Source organism: Camelina sativa, chromosome 11 (assembly GCF_030686135.1).
Source record: "Camelina sativa cultivar CO46 ecotype springtype chromosome 11, ASM3068613v1".
In the NCBI taxonomy this organism is placed as follows: domain Eukaryota; kingdom Viridiplantae; phylum Streptophyta; class Magnoliopsida; order Brassicales; family Brassicaceae; genus Camelina; species Camelina sativa.
The window spans coordinates 24,732,269-24,757,427 of NC_141890.1; the positions used below are offsets into that span (position 1 = coordinate 24,732,269).

Genomic DNA, 25,159 nt, shown 5'->3' on the forward strand with positions numbered 1-25,159 from the left:
TCACTCTCGCTTCTCAACTTTGATGTTAACTCCCTTCATTTTCTTCATGGTTACATTCGCATCATCCACCTTCACACCGACACACTCCTTCCCCACATCCTCATCAGTACCATTGTTCACTCCCTTCATTTTCTTCAAACCCACATTCGCATCATCCACCTTTACACCAACACACTCCTTCCCCACTCCTCATCAGTACCATTGTTCACTTTGTTGTCTTCAAATGTTAGTGTAGCCGCGGTCACACCAAATCCTTCAGCAGAATTCTCCCCGGGTTTAACACAGACCTTCTTCGAAGAAAATGCTTGATCACTTCCCTCAACATTAGGAGCATATACACGCTTTGATGATGGTGTACTGGACTCATTAGTTTCTTGACTATAAGTCTATGCAAGTGGAACCTATAATAACCAACAGAAAGTAACACAAAATATATATTAATATATATTAATATTATTGCAAAATTAAATCCATAATTATAGTAATAGATATTCTCTAGATTAATACCTGGTCACCAGAGACAATGGAAGCAGGGTTAACAATGTCAGCTGAATTTTCAATGTTTTCTTCTTCTAGGAGTCCATCCTTAGAGAGCAACTTTGTAACCCTGTAGGAATCCTTTCCTTCCCAAATGTTCTCTCGCTCCACACATACTAAGAAGACAAATGTCTTGCCAACCAAGTTTTTGATTGGTTCTGGCAAAGCTTCAGGATCCGAAATCTATTTTTAGGTTTCAAAAAGTTAGAAAGTGTTAGTAAATAGTATATTTGTTAAAATGAATGAAAAATATAGAGCTTACTTCATCCAATGACCCCCCAAGAATAGAAGGTGCAGACTCTCCAATGATTTCAGTAGCAATGCTATCAAACAAAAGAAACTTAGTTTCTCTAGTATTGTCCATGACCTTCACATAAATCATGTATCTGTAACAAAGATTTCAGCAGATTAATATTATGTAGTGATTGAGTAATGAACAAAATCCATCTTTTCAATAGTAATTCACCTAGCAATGACGTTGGACACCACGGTCTTGCATGTGTCACACCAAAACTTTGGCTTCTTGGCAATGCTATTGACACCATTGTCTGCGGCTGCATGAATATGGTTTACCTTTTTGTTGCAGTTCCGACAACTAAAGTAATACCATGCCCAGTCAGTGTCGATTGCATAGATGGTGCACATGACTCTTATTTTGCCAATCTTCCAACAATAGAATTTTGTCAAAAAGTAACCAAACATATTTCAGTAAGTTTTATTTGTGGTACTGATTAGAGTTACAAACCTCAACATAATCCATAAGAAGGGCAATGGTTTTCCTTGGATATTGACTACTATCACCATCTTCCTTCGACACAATCTGGAACCGCGGGACTCTCTCACGGAATGTGAGTGAGAGTCCATCAGCTGGCAGCCTGGGCATAACGACATGTAAGTACTGTATGTTGGTTGTAGTGTGGACAAATCATTTTAATTGTAAAACATACTTTTGAGTGAAAACATCAACTTCAGGCCAAGGTGGATTGATATGAAGCTGTGAAGCATCAAAAGCATTAGAGACACTCTTTAACCCTGCAAATGATATAACCGCTAGTTAATAATATCATATTTAGCAATAATACCATGTTATATTTATCGTATAACTAAATGTGGACAGTTTTTACCTTTGTAGGATCTGATTTTGGCAAACCTAAGGACGCAAACGACAATGATACCATTAGCTACATTGCAGGCTTGGTAAAGCCGTTCAGCGTAGGAACCCCACAAGGTACACGACAATCTATCATCACTAATAATAGGAGGTGTGAAGTAATTAAGAGATTTGTATTAGACATTTTAAAAATAAGTAGAAAGGAGACAAAAATCCTGATATCACCTCTCATCTCTCAACTCGGACTCGAGTTTGGAAGTTGACTTGTTGTTAACTTCAAGCAGTTCCATCTCACCAATGTTCACAACTTGTCCAACCACATCTATAAGTTTATTTCAGGGATTGTTTAGGACATAACGAAATAGTCATTGCTCAAAAGATATGTATATTGACGCAGTATGTGTTGTATATATTACTTACCAATCAGCATGTTGGTCTTTACATCATCTCTGTTAATCTGCTCAAACTTAACCAAGCTTAAATAGTTGGAGTCAGATTTAGGATCACTTCTTGTAACCATAGTCCCGTTAACAAAACTCATCTTGTAAAGATGATTTGTGGGACGAAATTGTTCACTCGCATGTGTTAGAGAAAATGTCTCTATTCACCAATAGGTAGATGGTTAACATACCTATTAACCAAGTCTGTTTTGATTGATGAATGGATTTTCATTCCCTGAAATGATTAAAATAGATAATAGTAGGATTCATGTGAATAAGAAATTAAAATAATGAAAATTTATGTTTTGATTCTTACAGTTTCGTCAGCCAAGATCAGCTCCAGGATTTCTGAAGTGCTGCTTGTGTATTGCCGCCACAAGTGAAGGACTTTCACTTGTACTCTCCATGCCATCTTGTAAGGGCGGACATCTCTCAAGAAAACAAATGTTGCAGCCATTTCTCTTAATGTGTTTAGCTATGCGGATGTTGGTGTTGGTTGTGGGTGTTGTGTTTCTCTTTTGAAGTTGATATTTATACTTGAATAAATGTATGTTCAATTTGGTGGTGGTTAATAACAGTATGATCGAGAGATGATTCCTAGGAATACAAATATTAGTTCCTCCGTTTTTTAAGTTTGTTGATGTTTTAGATTTTAAAATATATTTTTTAAAAAATTTATAAAATGTTTTTAATTTTCAATACAAAATTAAATAGTTTTTCTTAGTTTTGATAATTACTCTCAACAAGTAAATCAAATACTACTATAGAATACGGAAGGCATATTATATGGTACCTTCAATTTTATTCTTTCAAATCTTTTAGTATATTTGACAGAAAATAAAAATAAAATCTTTCAGTATATAGTTCAATTTCTTAAAATACAACTTGCCAATTTTTATATAAACATTTTTTTCTTAAATTATGTAATAAATATGAACTGAGTTATCATTAAAAAACTGAGTTAATTTTTAATTAAAAATCCCACTACTAGAGAGAGCTTCAAAATCCGCACAGATCTCTCTGTTTCGGAGCAGCTTCACACGCTCCAAGCTCATCACCGATCGATTCTTCCAATGCTCCTCCTCCTCTTCTAAACCGTAAGTACTTTTTTTTTCAAATTTCCAGATCCCAATTTCCTCAGATTCGCTCTTTCCCGAGAAAATTTTTGAACAAAGAGAGAGAGAGAGATTCATCCATTTTCGCGAAAATTACAGATCTAGCAAAACTCTCGCATCACTCATGGGTTTGCTTTCAAACCCTACCCGTTTGGTTCTCATCTCCACCATTTTCTGCTTCATCTTCGTCTCTTCCATCTCCGCTCAGGTATTTACGATTTCCTTTTTTTTTTTCTTCCTCCATTGATTCCTCTTTTCAAATTGATTCAATTTTGTATAACAAACCTTTACTTAGGATTCGGTGGTTGAGAATGAGAGACAAGAATCAGAAGGATCTGGTAAAGAGCTTGGTCGTCGTGGAATGGTAAATTTTTTAAATCTCGATCTGTTTTTTTTTTTTTTTTTTTTTTTTTGGAATCAGAATCTGTTTATAGATTCTGTTTTTTTTTTTTTTTTTTTTTTTTTTTTTAAGATTGGTACTGAAAGGCTTGGTGGAGTTGATGCTGGTGTAGACAATATTGCTGCTCTTGGTTTGAATCTTGACCTTGAATCAACTGGCCCTGGTGTATTTGATGCTTTGTTTTCCAGTTTCTCCATGATACTTGTGACCGAGGTTCGTGTGGTTTTGTTTATATGGTTCAAGCCTAGGGTGATTGATTCTTTAGTTTGGAGAAACTTGATATATCTTTGTTTCTCTTCATCATTATTATGTCAGATTGGGGATGAAACGTTTATTATAGCGGCGTTGATGGCTATGCGACATCCTAAAGCTACTGTTTTATCGGGTGCACTTTCTGCTTTGTTTGTTATGACTGTAAGTGCAAGATCACTTGAATAGTTTCTTTGAGAAATCTTAGTTAACTAGAAAGGGTTACTTGTCTGATATCTATGATTCTCATGATTTCGATTTAGATTCTTTCCACTGGACTTGGTAGAATAGTGCCAAACTTGATATCAAGGAAGCACACCAACAGCGCTGCTACAGGTATGTCCTTCTCTCATATCATATGGTTTGAACACTGTCACACTTTATATTTTTTTGGTTTTTTAAAGTTTCTATTAGCTTAAAATTTTTGAGAGCGCTATGCAACTATATGATTATGAATTTTGTCGTCTTAAAATGTACTGTCTGAAGCATAGTATCTATCCACTCATCTTTTAGTGCATCTTGTGATTATGATTTTGCAAACTCAAGTTTTCTTGAACTGTATATCTTGGTATCTAAGTTTATTTGATACCTGGTGAAATGTAAGGATAGTTGATTCATTTAGTAGAGAAGTACTATCCAAACTGATTACTTCAATTTAATCACAAGATGAGTGGATAGTAAAATTTTTGTGAATCCGTAAACCAATTTAATGTTGTAATAGTATCTGCATTATCATTGGGCACATAATTGTAAGTTTTGGTGACTCTTTCTTTTTAATCTGAGTCTCACTCGAAGGATGTTTCATCTTTGAATATGCAGTTCTCTATGCATTTTTTGGTTTGCGATTACTCTACATTGCTTGGAGGTCTACTGATTCAAAGTCAAATCAGAAGAAGGAAATGGAGGAAGTATGTGGATATCAAGCTACTTGTGTTTGCCAGTTGTTTGCATCTTTACAATTAAAAAGAAATTGTGCCTGACCTTATTTGCTATCAACATTTAAATTTGTCTGACTTCCCATTATCTTTGGTAAAGGTTGAAGAGAAGCTTGAGTCAGGCCAAGGAAAGACACCTTTCCGTCGCTTATTCTCAAGATTTTGTACCCCAATATTTCTAGAGGTAATCTTCTATTGGGCATATTGATGCTTTTGGTTTGTACATTAGCCGTAAACTGTTTATAAAGTTGACTATATAACCTGTCTCATGTATTATTTTTTTTTTTTTTTGCAGTCTTTCATCTTAACTTTTCTAGCTGAATGGGGCGACCGTAGCCAGATTGCTACAATAGCTGTAAGAGTCATGTCTCATATCTAAGCTTCTTAGTAAAATTTACCAGTCAAATGACTTTTATCTGTTTTTTGAAGTTGGCGACTCACAAGAACGCCATAGGAGTGGCCATTGGGGCAACAATTGGACACACGATGTGTACTTCACTAGCGGTTGTTGGAGGAAGCATGCTGGCTTCAAGGATCTCGCAACGCACAGTTGCAACTGTTGGAGGCCTCCTCTTCCTCGGATTTTCAGTGTCGTCCTATTTTTATCCTCCACTATAGTAATTATGCTTTTTTCTGAAATGGGTGTTAGAGACATTGTCCAAGTAAAGTTTGTCTGTTTTTTTTTTAAAATTAAGTTTGATTTTTGTTTGATTTCAATGGCAAAAGTAACAAATCCAACGTCAATGCGTTTACATATCTTGAAGTGCAACAATCCTAATTAATAAATTTTTGAACTATTCAATTTTTCATAAAGAAATCGGGGTTGGAGTTCATGTAAAAATTGTTGCCTGATCGCCTTCATGAAGCTTCTCCCAAGCTTCGGTATGAAACTATAATAGTTTCAACTTTCAACATATTGTCCTTGGGTAAGTAAGAGATAAATCCTGAGAAGTGTTAAACCATCAACTCTATATAATATGGACAATTCTTCCGTTCACTGGATGAACTTTTCTTATTAACCCCTTTAAATTAAGAAAACAAATCTTAATTAAAGAAACAAATTTTGTAAATAAATCAATTTTAAAATTGTTAATTCTAATATTATATTATAGATTTTATTGATCACATCTAAAACTATTTTTTATAAACTCAAATCGATATATAATTTTGTTTAATTGTAAAATCTAAATCCTTACTATTCTTTTATAAACCCAAACTGACATATAATTTTGTTCAATTGTAAAATCTAAACCCTAAACACTATTTTATAAACACAAACCGACATATAATTTATTTAATTGTAAAATCTAAACGCTAACCACTCTTTTATAAATCCAAACCGACATATAATTTTGTTTAATTGTAAAATCTAAACCTTAACTACTCTTTTATAAACCCAAACCGACATATAATTTTGTTTAATTATAAAATATAGATCCTAACCATTCTTTTATAAAACCAAACAGCCATATAATTTTAAATATTATAAATTTAAGCCCTAATTCTATTTTATAAACCCAAACCAACATAAACTATACTAATAAAAAGTAGAAGCTATAAGCTCCTAAGGCTGTCCACCTAGGATTTTAAACATCCAATCGGAATTCGACATGTCACTAATTAACATTTTTAAGATTTCCAGAATTTTCTATATTAAAAATTATTTTAAACGATCAATTAGGATTTGACATGCCATTCATTAACAATTTTAAAATTTCCAGAATTTTTTAGAAAAAGGAAAAAAACTGTCCACCTAGGATTTTAAACATCCAATCAGAATTTGACATGTCACTAATTAACATTTTTAAGATTTCCAGAATTTTCTATATTAAGATATTTTTTAAACGACCAATTAGGATTTGACATGCCATTCATTAACATTTTTAAAATTTCACTAATTTTTTAGAAAAAGGACAATTTGAAATTTATGTAAATAAAAGAACTATGTACAATATCCCACATCGGCTAGAAATTTTTTAGACAATGGTTCAGAACCATTATAAATAAGATTAATATGCTTCCAACAACAAATGGGTAGGAAAGCTTGATTTATCAGACGTCCAAGTTTAAAAGTTTTATTCGGTTTGATCCGGTTTTTTATCTGATCAAATTAAAACTTCAAAAAGTTTCAAAAAATATTATAATATTTAAAAAATTTAAATATTAAATATTATAAATATTGAAACTTTTAAAAGTTCTTAGCTTTTTATAAGTTTTTAAATATTATAATTTTTTAATTTTAACAGTTTAAAATATTATAAATATTGAAACTTTTTAAAAGGTTCAAATATTATATTTCGAACCTTTTAAAAGTTTAAAATATTATAAATATTGAAACTTCTAAAAGTCTTAGCTTTTAAAGGTTTCAAAATATTATAATTTTTAAATTTTAAAAATTTCTTAACATTTAAAAGGTTTTTGAAAAATTATAATTTATAAATTTTAAAAGTTTAAAATATTATAAATATTGAAACTTGAAAATTTTAAAAGGTTCAAATATTAAAAATTTTTAAACTTCATAAAATGTTTTAAAACATTACAATTACTTAACCTCCATAGAAATTTGAAGACATTATATCTATACTAATAAAAAGTTGAAGCTATAAACTCCCAAAGGTGTCCATATAGAATTTTAAAAAAAATCAATAAGAATTAGATATTTCATTAATAACATTTTTAGAAATATAGTAGTAATCTATATATTAAGATTTTTATAGAAAAAAAAGTAAAATCTATAGAAATAAAAGAAATATTTACAACATCCCACATCGGCTAGAAAATTGTAGACAATGGCTGAGAACCATTATAAATAAAACTAATATGTTTTTAACTATAAATTTATCATGTTTGATTGATTTATGCTTATTTATCAGGTTTCCAAATTTAGAAGTTTTATTTGATTTATTTTAGCAAATTAAAATTTATAAAGGTTTAAATATTTAATATAGAATATTTAGAAATATTATAAATACCTCCATAAAAATGTTAAAAAGCTATAATTATTTAAACTCTATAAAAAGTTAAAGTGTCATTAGTATTTAACTCAAAAAAATAAAATGTTACAAATATTTAAACTACATTTAAAGTTTGAAATATTTTAAAATTTTAATCTCTATTAAAAATTTAAAAGTTTAAGAATTACAAAATATTATATATCAAATTTTTAATATCTTGAAAATATCTTACTTATCTCCGTTTGTGCTTTATATATCTTATGAGCTGTAAAACATGTTTTTGTGTATGACTTTACAGATGATTTGATATTTTCGCAGTAAATTTTTATTTTCAAGTCTAAAAAATAAGGATTGACGTCGCAAGACCTTGATTTGATGTTATTTGAGTTTAAAAAAGAAGGATTGACGAAAAACATAAATATTGTTTTAACTATATATGTGTTCATATTACTTTCTCAGCAAGTAAGGATTTTGGTTTGAGAAGTTTCAAACCGTGTGGATCTATAATCGAATAATATGGATGAAATTATCAATAATTGGGTGCATGTGTTGACTATGCTGGTTTTCATGAATTGCACAATTTTTATGAGAAAAGATATGATTTTGGTTTTGGAGTTTGATGTGTTAACAAGTTGTGTGGTAGTCTAAAAAAAGGTTTTTCAGTGGAAGAATGTGAAGAAGTTGACGAGGAAGAACAAGAAGAAGAGTATAACGAAGAACCGGACGGTAAAAGTAATGATGACAATTACCATAAAATTTGACAGTGAAAATGACAAGAAAAAAATATAAAGAATAATAAAACATTGAATAAATAACACGAAAACATAGGTGATAGCGATCAATTAAATATGAAAAACGAGATAAATTCATGATTATAAAAGTGTTCCGTTTTCTGGTGGTCAAAAAAATAATTTAGGATATGTGATGTCACCACTTTGATCCATTTCGTCTGGACGTCGAGTTAAATTCATGATTTTAAAACACAACTGATTTTTATATTTTTAAAAAGTGTGTATTCGAAATTTTTTTTTCCTTAATAGTAATTTAAAGTTTTCTATAAGATAATATTTCATTACCGTCAGCAATCATATATAATTTTTATCAAAATATATCAAATAAACCCACGCGTAGCGTGGGTTCAAAACCTAGTTTCTTTAATAAAAGATCTACATAATTTGTTTCTTTAATTTGTTTTATCCTTTTATTTTAATTTTGATTTATGTTTTAAAATATAATATGACATGGCATATTGTTGTATTTTAATTGGTTAATTAAGAGGGGTTTGGATGAGAATTGTGGACCGCTATGTCCACCTAAAACTCCATAGGACATCTGAGAGACTGGAAGTTACGTTCCACTCTCGTCCTCCACGCATCAGCAAAAGTAGGATCAGTACCTCTCGAAAACCGCTTGGTACCAATGTTGTTCATCTCTCTCAGCATACTAACATAAGGAGAATGAACTCCTACATCCGCAGCTACTGGCTGCTGCACCCCCGCTGCCACTGGCGGTACTACTTGAGTCTAAGCCGGTATCACTCCCGGTATCCGCTCCAACAGCTGTGTCAACAAGCCCGCAAGATCAACGTCTTCTCCAGGGGCTCCACCTGCTGTGACTCCCACACCTGGAACCCTAGCATCACCAGCAAAACCGGCACCGACACCGCCCACACCGACTCCATCAATGCCTACGGTCCTATCAGTACCCGCAGCCACACTCATGGACCCTTCCTGGAAGCCCTGCGACTCGCCAACACCCTCAACTGTCTCACTCTGGTCCACGGTATCACTAACCGTTCGAAATCTGCCCCTACCACGACCACGTCCGCGTACCACGACCAGCAACAGCATCCTCTCTAACCATCTGCACTACCATGAACAAAAGGCTAAGCAAACAATTCAACAAAACACAAAACAAAACTCACCGTGGAATCACACTGTAGGCTCGAAGAGGATGTTCTAGGACTCCATGCCATAACACAATTTTTTCTCACATAATCAATCAGAGCATGCAAATCCACAACATCTATAGCACAAAGCCTAGTGAACCCAAGCCTAGAACCGTAAGGACTCTGATACCAAACTGAAACGACCCGATCTGTTTTTTTTTGAAATAATAAATAATAATAAATACTCTAGACTAGTGGTCACATATCCACTAGCCACCTAACCACAATCAAACCAAACAGCAGAAAATATTCAATATCAATAAATCATTAATAACCAATCTTCCATAACGAGTATTAATCCATAATAAATTAAAACAATGAACCAAACAACATAGAACAAGGTACCAACAACTCTAGCAACCTAACATAAGCCGGACAACAATCAATCGAGCCACTAGAACATCCTCCTCTTCATTGCCTTGATTCCACGATCACATCTTGCCTTTACTTGCGCCACAAACACAAATTGAGATGCATGAGTATTTTATAAACACTCAGCGAGGCAATACTCCCATCTACTGGGCTATACACACAAGCAACTAAGATACCAATGTCATACACAATCAACAAACAACACAATCAAACCAGGGAACAAGTATCGTCTTCCTGGAAGAGAGGTGTCGACCGATACCAGCCGAGTGTTGACCGACACTTGTATTGGTGTCGACCGACACTGGTATTGGTGTCCACCGACCCTACCCCACAGTGTCGATCGATGTTGAATCTTGGGGTCAACCGACACCCTCCTGGTGTTGATCGACACTGCCTCTACAGTCGCGATCCGTGATATCTTGTGTTTTTGTTGGGTTTTAAGCCTTATTTTTGGGTAGTTTTGTTGCATAATCTTGTCATTCTAGTTGTTTTAGGAGCATATGCATCTAGTGTCTCATTTCTCAGGTTCTTGGAGTAATCTCACTACATTTGGAGCATTTGGACTTATTTTGGTGCAAAGAAGCAAGAAGAGTGGAGTTGGAGAAGTGACATGGAGAGGAGCTAGCCGCGGCCAAGAAAATCGGCCAAACCATGGCCGTGGGAGACCATCGAGCACCACCATCGGCCAAAAGCCAACCGATTGAACTCACTTGGACCAACGAACAGGAGACACCAGCGGCCAAGTGACGGCCGAGTGAGGCCATCGGCCATGACCACCGGGTAAAGGATGACCGGTTGAACTCTCCACAACCCGGACAGGAACCACCCGCGGCCACCTCATGTGGCCAAAAGCCGGCCGATCGGCCAAAGCCTGCCCGGACAGGAACCACCCGCGGCCAGGACCACCGGCCAAAGCCTGCCCGGTTCACTTAAGTCCACACTTGTTTTAGTTTTAATCCGGGTTTGACCCAGTTTGTTTTGGGTTGACCCGGGTCCTTTTCTGTTTTCCTATAAATACTCTAACCCTATTAAGGGGAGACTGATCTTTATCTTATCTCTTGTTTAACAGCTTTTAGGGTTCTTAAACTTTTTTACTATTGGTTTGTGGATTGATTGAGTACTTCTAAGTTTTTAATAGCAATTTCTTCTTCAAATCTCTTAATCTATAATCTCTTATTATGATTTCACAAAGATCAAACTCTTTCCTTTGTGTGATCATGATGATGAGTGAGTAGATCCTTTAGAACTTTGGACTTGGTAGATTAGAGAGATAGATTATTGATCTTTTATGTCTAGGGCTTTATTTATGTGTTTCTTATCTTGTTTAGTGTTAATAATGCTAGATAACCTTGATCAAGCTTGAATCTAGACACTAGGATTTCCATGCCCATAAGGTGTTTGATGAAATTCTTGAACCAAACTATTCAAGAGCTTTGCATTCCTAGCCAATGGAAATTATTGATTAGGGTGTTTGGTGGTATTTGGACTTGTTTATAATGCATGCTTACCTTGTGATTGCCTTTGGAAATTGTTGATTATCACTTGAATTGCATAGGATCTCTATCATGGAAATGGATTGATTTGCATAAGTGTTCTTAGCCATAGGATTTTTCTTGATTGTTGCTTAGACATCTTGGATTGGTTAGCTATCTCCCAAGTCAATTACCTTGCCCAAGGTTCACTTGTTTAATCTTGATTTAAAGACTTTTTCTTAGTTGTGTCCTTGTTTGTTTTGAGTTTTTATTGCTTTGAGTTTGCTTTGTTCTCTTTCTTTAATCCATTTTGTTAGTTAAGACTGTTACAATAAACCAATTCTTGTTTAAGTTTATATTAAGCATCTTTGTGTATTCTTAGTGAGTTGATTAATGCAAATTGTGGATTGATAATTTAATTGAAGTAAAAGTACTACATCAATTTGGTGTCGTTGCCCATTTGCATTCAATTTGACCATTAGGATTTCAATTTTGCTTGAGCCTATTCATTTACTTTATATTGTTACTTACTTGGTTTGCTTTGGTGTTTTGAATTCTCTTTTGCAAGGTGTATGGACTTGAGAAGTCAAGACCAAGCAGACTTGATTGAGCGGGTTGACGACATCTACCGTTTTGAGCGAAAGAATCGCTGGTTCGCAAGACAAGCTATGGACAACAACCCTCCACCTCCTGCTGGTCATAATGGAAATGACCAGCACAAAGATGACCAAGCTCCTCTCCATCCTCCAAGACAACCAAGAGTCATTTGAACTTTTGATCAACCAAACATTCATGGGAACCGCATGGGAATTAGAGCACCTCCTGTTGAGAACAATAACTATGAGATCAAGTCAAGTCTTATCCACATTGTGCAAAGCTCAAAGTTTCATGGTTTGCCTATGGAAGACCCTCTTGACCATTTGGATCAGTTTGACATGACGTGTGGGACAGTGAAAATCAATGGTATCTCTGAAGATGCATTCAAGCTCCGCCTCTTTCCGTTTTCTCTTGGCGATAGAGCTAGGACTTGGGAGAAGAACCTACCAGTGGGATCAGTCACCTCTTGGGAGCAATGCAAGAGAGCTTTCCTATCCAAGTTTTTCTCTACTACAAGAACAACAAGGTTAAGGAATGACATATCAAGCTTTGCTCAAAAGGGAAATGAGAGTTTTTGTGAAGCGTGGGAGAGATTCAAGGGCTATACTATGCAATGTCCTCATCATGGTTTCTCCAAGGAGTCTCTTCTCAGCACATTATACAGATGGGTGCTACCAAAGATGAGGATGTTGCTTGACTCAGCAAGTAATGGTAACTTTCTTGGCCAAGAGGTTGATGTTGGTATGACTTTGGTGGAGAATCTTGCTCAAAGTGATGGAAACTATGGGGAGAATTATGATAGAACTCCAAGAGATCATTTTGATATGAATGAGCAGCACCGCAAGGAGATCAAAGCATTGAATGACAAGATGGATAAAATTATTCTTGCCAATCAAAAACCAGTTCACTTTGTCAATGAGTGTGAACTTTATCAAGGTTATCAAGAAGGTATGGAAGCTTGTGTTGAGAGACAAGAAGAGGTCAATTATGTTGGTGGGCAGGGGTATAACAAGTTCAATCCTAATTACCACAACCACCCAAACCTCTCTTACCGCATCACCAGTGTGGAGAAGCCACAAGACCAGACTTATCCACCGCAAAAACCTCCTGTTTTTCCTTCTCAACCCAACTATCAGCCAAAACCTTAAGAGAACTACCAAGCCAAGCCTCAAACCTATTCCCAACCTCAGCAACAAATGAATACACCACACCCTCAAGGACAAGTAGATGACATAAATGCTCTACTTAGACAATTCCTAGAAGGAAAAAGAAGAGGTGCCATTGAACTTGCCACACAAATGAAAGCCATGCACCAAAAAGTTGAGAATGTCTATGGTGAGTTAAATGCCAATATTGAGAGGTTACAAACACAGGTCCAGGGACAAGCTTCTTCCTCTTCAACAAGACAAATGGGTTCTCTACCGGGAAAACCGGAACCAAACCCAAAAAAGTTTTGCAATGCCATCTTCAAGGAAGAAGTGAACATGGTTACTAGTATGAGTTTCAAAAAATCAAAACTGGATCGCCATGCTGATGAGAATGAACGGTCTATTGAAGAAATATCTGCTCTTCTATATGGTTCTACTGCTGAGAGTTTGGTGGTTGCTAAAGTTGAGAATACTGAGAAAGGATCTAGGGGTAATGAGATATTCACCAAGGAGGTTGAAAAGAAAGATGCACAAAGTGTTGCTCTTCCTCTTCCATTTCCACAATGGGTTCTTACAAAGGCTAAAAAGAAAGTGCTCTCAAGTTTCAAAACTAATATGAATAGAGTTGGAGCACATTTGCCTTATGTGGATAGCTTGTCTCAAGTTCCTCTCCATATAGAGTTCATCAAAGCTATTCTAGCAAACAGAGAGAAAGTGGAAGAAATCATGGGAATATTTGATTCACCAAGTGAACAACAACCCAGACCAAAAACACTATCCAAGCTTGAAGATCCAGGCAGATTTACTATACCTTGCTCACTTGGTGATTTACAACTTGATGATGCCTTATGTGATTCAGGAGCAAGTGTTAATGTGATGTCACTGGAGATGGTAAAGAGTCTTGGGATCAAAGATATGAAGGAGCCCTCTACTTCCATCATATTTGGAGATGCTTCCTCAAAATCTTCACTTGGTTTGATTGAGAATTGTCCACTCAAGGTTGGTGATTGCACAGTTCCAACAGATTTCATGGTAGTTGAGATGAAAGAAACCAACAAGCTCCCTCTCATTCTAGGAACTCCCTTTCTCAACACTGTGGGAGCAAGCATTGATTTCCAAAACAAGAGAGTAACTCTTCTTCAAGTGAATCCCAACACATCATATCCTATCAAACCTTCCTCTACAATGTTTTGTGGAACAATCACTAGTGGAGAAGTGGCAACTAAGGAAGAGGATAGAGACTTGAATGATCAATATGAAAAGCTTCAAGTTGCTAATGTGGGGATTAAAGAGACTACAAAACTTGATGAGGACATTTTGGATGGTGAGTGTTTAGACTCTTTATTTGATGACCTCAAAGGAGATTCTAGAGAAGGGGATTTGGGTCAAGCAACAAAATTTGTTGACAAGAAGAAGAGAAAGAAGAAACAAACCCACCCTCCCACCATTGTTTCATCTCCTATGACTTTGTGTTTGCATCCCTTGGGGCTTGTTGATGGAGCAATAGAGTACAAAGTGAGGCACAACAGTCCTTCTTCACCCTTTGCTATTGTCAAATCCAAGCTAGATCCCAAGTTCTCATATGACAAAGATAAGCTCCTTGACCTTCTCTCAAGAGTCATCACCATCAACCTCCACTCTCCTTCCATCAATTCACCAGGATCTCAAGGGAGCACCAAAGCTCCTCCACTCACTCCATTCCCTCAGTTTCATAACTAGGGCCAAGGTATGATCCTAACTTTCCATTGTATATATCATTTGAGTTTTGTTTTCTATATTTTTGTTAGTCTTTCTCTTGGATTTTTCTTACACGGAGACGGTGTAAATTAAGTTTGGGGGAGGGACTAACCATCTAACATTGTGTTTTGTTTTGATTTTCATTTTTAGTGTCATGCATTTGTTAATAGCTATGTTTTGAGAAAAAACAAAAAAATTTGAAAAAATTTTTTAAAAAAAGAAAAAAAAATAAACAAAAAAATGCATGTAGCTTTGCATATTCATTCTTGTGTTTAGGATTGAGTCTAGAAGCATTTAGTATGCATTTGCATTGGGGATAATGATGAAGTTGCCTTGTAAAAGTAGAGTCATAGGATTGAACCCACAGCCCTCATTTATAGTTCATTGGTGCTTGTTTAATCTTTGGAAAAAAATGAAGAGTCTAAGCTTAAAGCATTGTGTCACTTGAAAGCATTTTCTTTTAGTGTAAAGCTTGCTTGATCATTGATGCATCTCTATATTATTTGGACTTTAATTTTATCTTTAAATTATCTTGCTTATGGATTATGAATGCTAGCTCATGGAACTTCCATTTGGGTTAACTATCTCTATTTGCCACTCTGTTTTGTTTAACCCAATCTCTTGTCATACCTTTGAACCCTAACCTTTTCTTTCAAGCCTTGTGTTGATTTGTTGAGTGAGGCCTCTTTGTTGATAATACTATAGGTTGTGAAATCTTGAGAGTATTGAGAACGACAAAGAACTGGCTCTTGTTTTAGCTAGGTTTGGAATCTTTAGAACTAGCTAATATGACTTGTTTTGAAAGAAATAGGTGGTTAGAATTTGATTTGGGTAAAGGTTTGGAAACAAGAGAGATTAAGGAGGGAGAAAAGAAAGAATTACTTGGTCAAAAGAAAAGAAAAAGATCTATCTCTAAGGTTAAGATTTGGTTAAAAGCTCTTAGTCTCTTAAGAAGAAAAAGAGAAAGAAAAGTCTAGCTGTTGTCTCCTAGAAAAGTTTCATAAAAAAATGCTAAAGCATAGCTTAATAAGAATGGGAGTTCATCAAAAGAAGTTCAAAGAATTAAAAAAAAGAGAGCTTGTGTTTAAAGTGAAGCCTTAGAGATATTCAAAAGTTTAAGACCATAAGTAAAGAAGAGAAGAGGTTTAAGTTGAATCAAGTTGAGTTTTTGGGTTTGAAGGAAAGAAAAGAAGGATGAGAAAAAGGGTAGAAAAGCTTCTAGGTGGGTAGAACATCAAGAGCTAATCTTTGTATGCCCAAATTATTCTCAGTCTTAGATAGGTTTTACTACTGTCTAGCATTCCTCTTTGTTTGAGAGTAAACCACCCAAAAGCACCATTACCAACCACTTTATAAAAAGCCTTTCCCTTAAACCAATTGAGCTTGATTTATTTTCCATTTGCAAGATCACACCAAACACTTTAATGAATGTGAAAGAGATGTTCAATAGGATTGCAAGTCTTTACCAATAGATAGAAGGTGAACTAGAGTGGTGCCTTGTGATAAGCAATAGAAAAATATTTGTAAGCACTTTGATTGATCTTAGCACCATTGCATTACATTTAAGGACTGTGGTTTGAATCATTTGTTGATACTTTTTGGTTCTGAATCCCTTTTTCAAACCTCTCTCTCTCACTTTTTGTTTGGTCCTTGCTTGAGGACTAGCAAGTGATAAGTTTGGGGGAGTTGATATCTTGTGTTTTTGTTGGGGTTTAAGCCTTGTTTTTGGGTAGTTTTGTTGCATAATCTTGTCATTCTAGTTGTTTTATGAGCATATGCATCTAGTGTCTCATTTCTCAGGTTCTTGGAGTAATCTCACTACATTTGGAGCATTTGGACTTATTTTGGTGCAAAGAAGCAAGAAGAGTGGAGTTGGAGAAGTGACATGGACAGGAGCTAGCCGCGGCCAAGACCATCAGCCAAACCATGGCCGTGGGAGACCATCGAGCACCACCATCGGCCAAAATCCACCCGATTGTACTCACTTGGACCAACGAACAGGAGACACTAGCGGCCAAAGGACGCGGCCAAGTGACGGCCGAGTGAGGTCATCGGCCATGACCACCGGGTAAAGGCTGACCGGTTGAACTCTCCACGACCCGTACAGGAACCACCCGCGTCCACCTCACGCGGCCAACAGCCGGCCGATCGTTTTCCACGCCCCAGACAGGAACCACCCGCGGCCAGGACCACCAGCCAAAGCCTGCCCGGTTCACTTAAGTTCACACTTGTTTTAGTTTTATTCCAGATTTGACCCAGTTTGTTTTGGGTTGACCCGGGTCCTTTTCTGTTTTCCTATAAATACTCTAACCCTATTAAGTGGAGACTGATCTTTATCTTATCTCTTGTTTAGCAGCTTTCAGGGTTCTTAAACTTTTTTACTATTGGTTTGTGGATTGATTGAGTACTTCTAAGTTTTTAATAGCAATTTCTTCTTCAAATCTCTTAATCTATAATCCCTTATTATGATTTCACAAAGATCAAACTCTTTCCTTTGTGTGATCATGATGATGAGTGAGTAGATCCTTTAGAACTTTGGACTTGGTAGATTAGGGAGATAGATTATTGATCTTTTATGTCTAGGGCTTTATTTATGTGTTTCCTATCTTGTTTAGTGTTAATAATGCTAGATAGCCTTGATCAAGGTTGAATCTAGACATTAGGATTTCCATGCCCATAAGGTGTTTGATGAAATTCCTGAACCAAACTATTCAAGAGCTTTGCATTCATAGCCAATGGAAATTGTTGATTAAGGTGTTTAGTGGTATTTGGACTTGTTTATAATGCATGCTTACCTTGTGATTGCCTTTGGAAATTGTTGATTATCATTTGAATTGCATAGGATCTCTATCATGGAAATGAATTGATTTGCATAAGTGTTCTTAGCCATATGATTGTTCTTGATTGGTGCTTAGACATCTAGGATTGGTTAGCTATCTCCCAAGTCAATTACTTTGCCCAAATTTCACTTGTTTAATCTTGATTTAAAGACTGTTTCTTAGTTGTGTCCTTGTTTGTTTTGAGTTTTTATTGCTTTGAGTTTGCTTTGTTCTCTTTCTTTAATCCATTTTGTTAGTTAAGACTGTTACAATAAACCAATTCCTGTTTAAGTTTAGATTAAGCATCTTTGTGTATTCTTAGTGAGTTGATTAATGTAAATTGTGGATTGATAATTTAATTGAAGTAAAAGTACTACATCAATCCGCTCGAAGCCGAGAGTCGTATCTCGCTTCCTATCACCTCTAATCCGTCCAATACTCAAGCCCAAAGCCATATAAATCCATAGAGACCCTATAGCAACCAGTACAAGCAAGAAAACACCACAAACAACCACAAACAAGCAAGACAAAGGAAATCTTAGGCTTAGATCAGCCATGGTCATTGATGTGTGTAGAATTTCACTTCAAATCTTTTACCTGAAAAGACCACACGACGGCTGAAAGTGCACAGTTAATCAATTGTAGTATTTTAGGATCGATCCCACAAAGAGTAATAGCAAACACAAATTGAATTATAAGAGAAAGAACTATGGCTAAGACTAAAGAAGAGATTGGGGTTTTGGTTTTCCTAATAACTATTGCAAGAAAATAAAAGTAAATAAAAGCGGTTTAAAACTATAAGACTAAGGTGTTGGGCGTTTTGGGAGTCATATCAGGATTTTCATGGTTCTAAGCAATATTAAGTGTAAGATCCAACAAGTAAATACTAATTTTCAGTCTAGGTTCTCAACTACGAAACACTAATGAACTAACAAGCTATTCTCATAGAATGAAAGTCTAAAGTCTTCACACTCCGTTACTCAACTTTCACAGGCAACGACGCATGTCAACCAGCTAGTTAAACAAGTTCGATACATTCACCAAACTTCGCAACTCAACTTACGCAGGTTACGAGCAAGGTTTCGGTATAAGACTAGTTCTGAGAAGTAGGATAACGCGGTTGGCACTCCCGTTCTCTAGATCAGTACTTGGTGATCAATCCATGCATAAGCATTAAGATAAAGATGTCCCAAAAGAACTCTATAATAAAACCGAAAATAAAATCTAACAACCTAATTGAAGCGAACCATGAATTGCCCTTGAATCACCCCATAGAACCCAACAAATAAAACTACTTGCTCATGATGCAAAGAAACGACATTGATATTATAAAGTGTAACATCAAAAACGAATCAATAAAAGGGGGTTCAAAGTAAAATTCTCTATTTGTCACAAAAGTAACTTGATCCCAAAAGCAAAGTAAGTATGAAAGAAATAAGGAAGAGTAGAGATTTGGTGTCTTCGGCGATGGCTTCTAGGAGGAGGTGAGAGAGGACAAGCATCGACGGCAGTAGAGGAGTCTCTGGTCGTCTCTAGGTCGGCTGGTGGTGGTGTGGATGAAGAACTTAGAGGCACCGAGGAAGCACCGAGGAAGCACACCTCAAAACCCTAGGTCTTAAGAGTATTTATAGGGTTTTGTTTAGGGTTAGAGTTTTGTAAGGGTAGAAACGTCTTCTCTTTTTAAGTGCTTGTCAGGGGCGGCGAAAGAGGCTTTTGGACCGTGTAGGAGGCTTGGACTGGGCCGCAGTGGTGGTCGCTGGTCAGGCATTGAATGAAAGCCCATCGGCTGGTTGCTTCTCTTTACGTCGGTTTATAACACGTCTCGGTAAATCAGACATAACCTCCGGATGAATGGATGGATTGACTTGATTTTACTTTGAGGAGAAAGATGACTCTTCCAGCTTTCCATAAACACCAAGCATGATATATTTCGAGTTCTGGAAGCTCTTAAAAAGTTGCCTGTACTGTAAATCTCTAAAACTTTCCTAAAACGTATTTGAAACCTGAAATATTTGATAATAGACATTTTATACTTGAAATCTCATCAAACTTTTCCTAAATGCATATGAAAACTATAGCTAAAATGAGTAAAATAATGATGTTATCAACTCCCCCAGACTTAGACTTTGCTTGTCCTCAAGCAAATAATCAAACTAAATCATGGAAAAGAGGTTTTGAAAATAATGGGAATTCACTTATCTTTGGGGATATTGTCTTTTCACTCTTCTTCGCCTTGACATTAGGAACTTCCATTTGTAATCCACCATGAGAATCATCAACGCTCCTTAATCCCACAATTCTTTAGAGTCTCCAGAATCTCTATTGTCATCTCTTTACATAAATTAAAGCAATAATAAAAAGTGAAATCTTACCAAGGCAAAATCGATCAATGGCTTGCAGACTCTCTTCAAGCCAAGACTTTCTTCATATGATTCCTTTCCTCTCACTTTTCTCACTTCTTCTTCTTTTTTTTTTTTAAATCAAAGGTGTAGGCGAATACTAGGGTCATCGGTAATTTACCTACCCCTCGCTTCCAAGCTTTGTGTGATCATTTGACTCAAGAGTAGAATAACGAGGTCACAGGTAATTTACCTACCCCCTCTAAACTGATCAAAATCATCTCATATTTTCTTCTCTCTCTTTTTTTTTATAGAGTATTGAAGGGAAGAGAGAGGGGAACATACTTTTTGAAGAAGTGCAATGTCTTTTGTGGCTTGAATGTAGAGATCTAGTCCAATGAATACCAATTCCCAGGGCTTGAAAATTATGTCCAGTTTAGGTCCTATAAAAGTTAGAGACAACGTTAGATCATCTGAATATCCATCGAATAGGGACTTAGGGATTGTTGAGTCGGCTCACAGTCTTTCCAAACTTGGGTTGTGTTGTCAAACATAATCAAGAATCATAAGAGTGTTAATCCAAATCAATTAAACCGTTAGAATAAGATCATAATTCCCTACTAGTTTTGACTCAATACAAAAAATGTGACTCGATAAAAACTTCAAAATTATTGATTTAAAAAGTGGAAAAAGGTCTCAAGTCAACAAAATAGAAAGTAGCATTAGTATAGGATGGAACATCCTTCCCCCCAGACTTAAATCACACCGTCCTTGGTGGGAAAAAAGAAAGAGTTGAGGATTAAAAATCATAAGGAAAAGTGTAGGGTTTAAGAACAATGTCACCCTGATGGAGTGATGTTGTGTCGACTTTTAGACATTTTATGGTTGCCCAAAAATTGTCTAGAGATCGGCTGTGGTATGAAAATGTGGTGACTAACCGGTTATACTTCCTTTTGGTTGCTTGACATCGAGTTTGAACTAGGCTAAGTTCATTCGAATTGTGTTTGATATATCTCTAAATGCATCCTCCTTGAAACAAAAACCTAAAACCATCAATAATAATGAGAAACAAAAATAATAAAAACATACCTAAGTAAAAGAATGGTGATGGTAGGTGGTGAGGATGGTGGTGGTTCGGAGTTGTCTCGCGGTACACGGATGAACGGTCGCGGACAGCAGCAGCTGGTACGGTGGTGCGTCGGACATGGTACATGGTACGTCGGACATGGTACATGGCACATAGTACATGGTACATAGTACATAATACATAATACATGGTACATAGTACATAGTATATAGTACGTAGTACATAGTACATAGTACATAGTACATAGTACATAGTACGTGGGACATTGCATTGGCTAAGGTTGGTATGGCTGGTGGGGACTCTCGGCATCGATCACTCAAGGACGGCGATGATCCGTTGCCTTCAGCGTACATCGGTTACGGTGAACATGGCCGGTCAGTAGGTGGTACTTGCCACTAGTTATAGTGTGCATTGCCAATCCATAGTCCTTCTTCTTCCTTCTTTTTGGCTTTTCTATTTTCTATTTTTTTGTGTTTTTTTTTTATGAAAACCTGATACTAAAATGCAAAAATATTAAAAGTAAAAGAAAATAAATCCTAAAAATAAAAACTTACTAGACATGGGTTGCCTCCCAAGAAGCGCACTTGTTTAACGTCGTTGGCTCGACGGTGATAGCCAAGTTAGGCTTGAGAAGAGTTAGCTTCGGGAATTAATGCTCCTTCGGCTCCTTTGATATCTTGAAAGTCTGCTGCAGTTTTCAATAACAAGTTGTCCTTTTGCAGAAGTTTCAAAAACTTTAGCATGAGGAAGAACTTCTTTAGTATGCCTTATCATCTCTTGGATCTGTTCCTTGCTCTCATTGCTTAGCTCAGGAGGAACTGTGATCTTGATCTTGGAAATTTGTGGTGGCTTAGGCGGTTTAGGTGGCTTAGGTAGCAGGTTGTTGGTACTTGTGGATGCTCTTTGGTCGAATTGCTTCAGCTTGTCGATGTTAGGATCCATCGGCTCTTCATGTGATGAGTTGGTCGGCCATGGCTTTGGCTTGGAGATAGTCAGATATGACTTCTTCTTGTTTATGTTAGCAAAGGTTGTCCTCTTTGACTTGTGGTCGATGATAGCTCCAAGAGTAGCTAGGAATGGTCTTCCTAAAATCAATGGTCTCTCGGTCTTGTCTTCCATATCTAGGATGTGAAAATCGGTAGGGACTATGCAATCTCCTACTACAAGTTGTAGGTCTCGAACAAATCCGTCGGGAACCTTTTGTGATGAGTCTCCAAAGACTAAACTAAGGTTGGATGGCGATATGTCTCGCAATCCTAGTGTATCGGCTAAACTTCTTGACATAACATTAACATTAGCACCAGAATCACAAAGAGAGTTAGAGAATTCAATGCCTGTTCTAGAGCATGAGCAAACAAAACGTCTTGGATCTTCAGTTTTAGGTAGTCTCCTTAGGGGGTAGTGGCTTGCGGTTTCTTCATCAAATGGACATGTCATACGAATAACATCCTCATAAGAGTCAAAGAGTGGTACCATAGGCTTGGCTTCACGGTAGGTGAGGGCTGGTATGGCTGAGATAGCATTGCAATGTTCTTTAGGATTCTCTTCGGGTTTTCCCGGAAGTACACCAACTTGGCGTGGAACGGCATTGGCGGTTTGAGCTACTTGAGTTTCAAGCTTCTTGACATGGATAGAAATGCTTTCAGACTTCCCATTTAGTGCGGTATAGATGTTATCCATCCTTGAGTTGATATCTCTTGATTGCTTTTGAAAAGCAACAAGGAGTTCATGCATCTTAATGTTGACGTTGGCATTGGCTTGAGATGTAGGCGTCTGGGCAGGTCCGGATTGGAAAGGCGGCTTGTTGTTGTTGAATTGAGGTCGCGGCTGAATGTTGTTGTTGTTGTTTCCACCAAAGTTGTTGCCTTGAAAGCAGTTAGCTTGCTGAGGATAATTCTGATCTTGGGGATTTTCCACATTTGGGTTCCTATAAGAAAGGTTAGAAGTATTTCTAAAGTTGTTGTTGAATTTGTTGTTGTACCCTCGATTTTGGTAGTATCCTTGAGCACCAACATAGTTGACTTCTTCTTCTTGGTCATAATAATCTTCTTGGAAAGGCTCCATGTTTCCATTGTTAATAATCTCACAAGATTTTACTCCCCATTTTTGGTTCCTTAGAAGTTGGTTCATCATGTTCTTGAGGTCAGCAATCTCCTTAGCATCGGAATTGCTAGAATGGATGGTTCTATCAAAATCGGTGCAAGTGTTGCTACTACTTGCGGCAAGGTAGTCAATGAGAGCTCGTCCTTCTTGAACGGTCTTCATAGTGAAATCTCCATTGCTGGGCATGTCAAGTGAAAGTTGATACTTAGGGTGTAATCCTCTATAGAAGGTACTTAAGAGATTACCTTGAGCAAAACCATGATGGGGGCAGTCACGTTCATAGTCCTTGAAACGTTCCCATGCTTCATAAAAAATTTCGACCGGTCCTTGTTGAAAACTTTGCAGTTTGTTGCGAAGAGAGTTGGATCTCGTCTTGGTGTAGAAGTGGTTGAGAAAGGTTGAATTGCATCCTTCCCAGCTAGTAAGCTATCCAAGAGGTAAAGAATTTAACCATCTATGAGCCTTGTCGGCTAGAGAGAAAGGAAAAAGCTTACACTTCAAGTAATCTTCGGGAATTTCATTGGTTTTTGTTGTAGAGCAGATTTCTTCAAAAAGATCAATGTGGTCCATCGGATGGTAGTTAGGACATGGAACTTATTTTGCTTCACCAAACCAATAATTTGCGGTTTAATCTCATAATCTCGTCGTGGAGGATGAGTGATAAGGATAGCAGCGCGGTCTTCAACGAATTGGTTAGGACCATCATAATCGGCTATGGTACGGTTAGGAGCGGCACGTATTAGAGGGTGCACATAAGCAGGTTGTCTTCCGCCAACTTGAGGTAGTGGTGGATTAGTGACGAGAGCAGGCTGGTGAGGAGGAGCACCGAGGTTGTCTCCCATGCCTAGAGGATTAGCATCACGAGGAGCTTGTAGATTGTCTCGGCCAACTTCAGGATTGAGTTGCGGATCAGCGGCTACAAGGTTGGGGTTGCCACCTTGTGCAAGAATTGGTTCTCCTTGCTCGTTGAGGGCAGGAGGTATCAGCGGTTGGTCGAGGTTAAGGAAACCTTGGTCCTGGTTCCTTTCTTCGGCCATGAGTTGTTGTCTTCGAAGTTTCCTAATTTCACGTTCTAGTCGATCAATGTCTTGAATTGAAGATACGGTTCCGGAGGGTTGACTCCTAGTCATGCAATACAAAATCCAAAAACAGAAACTAAAAGGGAAAATAGAGGTTATCGAAAAACAAAAAAATTAAAACTAATATTGAAAAATTTAAAAGAAAAATTTCAAAGTATCTTAGATGAGAGTTCTTATCAAATTCAATGGGCAGCTAGTTACTCCCCTGCAACGGCGCCAAAAAGCTTTGATGTGTGTAGAATTTCACTTCAAATCTTTTACCTGAAAAGACTACACGACGACTGAAAGTACACAATTAATCAGTTGTAGTATTTTTGGATCGATCCCACAGAGAGTAATAGAAAACACAAATTGAATTATAAGAGAAAGAACTATGGCTAAGACTAAAGAAGAGATTGGGGTTTTGGTTTTCCTAATAACTATTGCAAGAAAATAAAAGTAAATAAAAGCGGTTTAAAACTATAAGACTAAGGCGTTGGGCGTTTTGGGAGTCATCTCAGGGTTTTCATGGTTTTAAGCAATATTAAGTGTAAGATCCAACAAGTAAATACTAATTTTCGGTCTAGGTTCTCAACTACAAAACACTAATGAACTAACAAGCTATTCTCATAGAATGAAAGTCTAAAGTCTTCACACTCCGTTACTCAACTTTCGCAGGAAACGACGCATGTCAACCAGCTAGTTAAACAAGTTCGATAAATTCACCAAACTTCGCAA

General features: G+C 36.6%; 1 protein-coding gene, 1 non-coding gene and 2 pseudogenes across 2 annotated transcripts; 2 read left to right on the top strand and 2 right to left on the bottom strand.

The window, feature by feature from the left end:
* On the bottom strand, window positions 1-2,645 carry LOC104728213 (replication protein A 70 kDa DNA-binding subunit D-like; annotated as a pseudogene).
* Window positions 2,646-2,845: 200 nt separating this feature from the next.
* Window positions 2,846-5,531, top strand: LOC104728214 (GDT1-like protein 3). The gene is made up of 10 exons (XM_087476663.1): window positions 2,846-3,185; window positions 3,303-3,411; window positions 3,499-3,567; window positions 3,676-3,816; window positions 3,919-4,017; window positions 4,116-4,188; window positions 4,672-4,760; window positions 4,888-4,971; window positions 5,083-5,142; window positions 5,217-5,531. Exons 2-10 carry the CDS (start codon window positions 3,328-3,330, stop codon window positions 5,403-5,405), a joined length of 888 nt encoding a protein of 295 aa, XP_087332789.1. The 5' UTR covers window positions 2,846-3,185; window positions 3,303-3,327; the 3' UTR covers window positions 5,406-5,531.
* A 7,123-nt stretch (window positions 5,532-12,654) lies between these two features.
* On the bottom strand, window positions 12,655-12,761 carry LOC147934336 (small nucleolar RNA R71). The gene has a single exon (XR_015573311.1). It is a non-coding gene; the product is annotated as a small nucleolar RNA R71 (small nucleolar RNA).
* Window positions 12,762-23,616: 10,855 nt separating this feature from the next.
* On the top strand, window positions 23,617-23,711 carry LOC147934337 (small nucleolar RNA R71; annotated as a pseudogene).
* Window positions 23,712-25,159: the final 1,448 nt, after the last annotated feature.

Coding starts and splice junctions, on each gene's coding strand:
- LOC104728214 (XM_087476663.1), top strand. CDS start 3,328: ATGGGTTTGCTTTCAAACCCTACCCGTTTGGTTCTCATCTCCACCATT. Junction 4,189..4,671: donor CACCAACAGCGCTGCTACAG/GTATGTCCTTCT, acceptor TTGAATATGCAG/TTCTCTATGCATTTTTTGGT. Junction 4,972..5,082: donor GTACCCCAATATTTCTAGAG/GTAATCTTCTAT, acceptor TTTTTTTTGCAG/TCTTTCATCTTAACTTTTCT.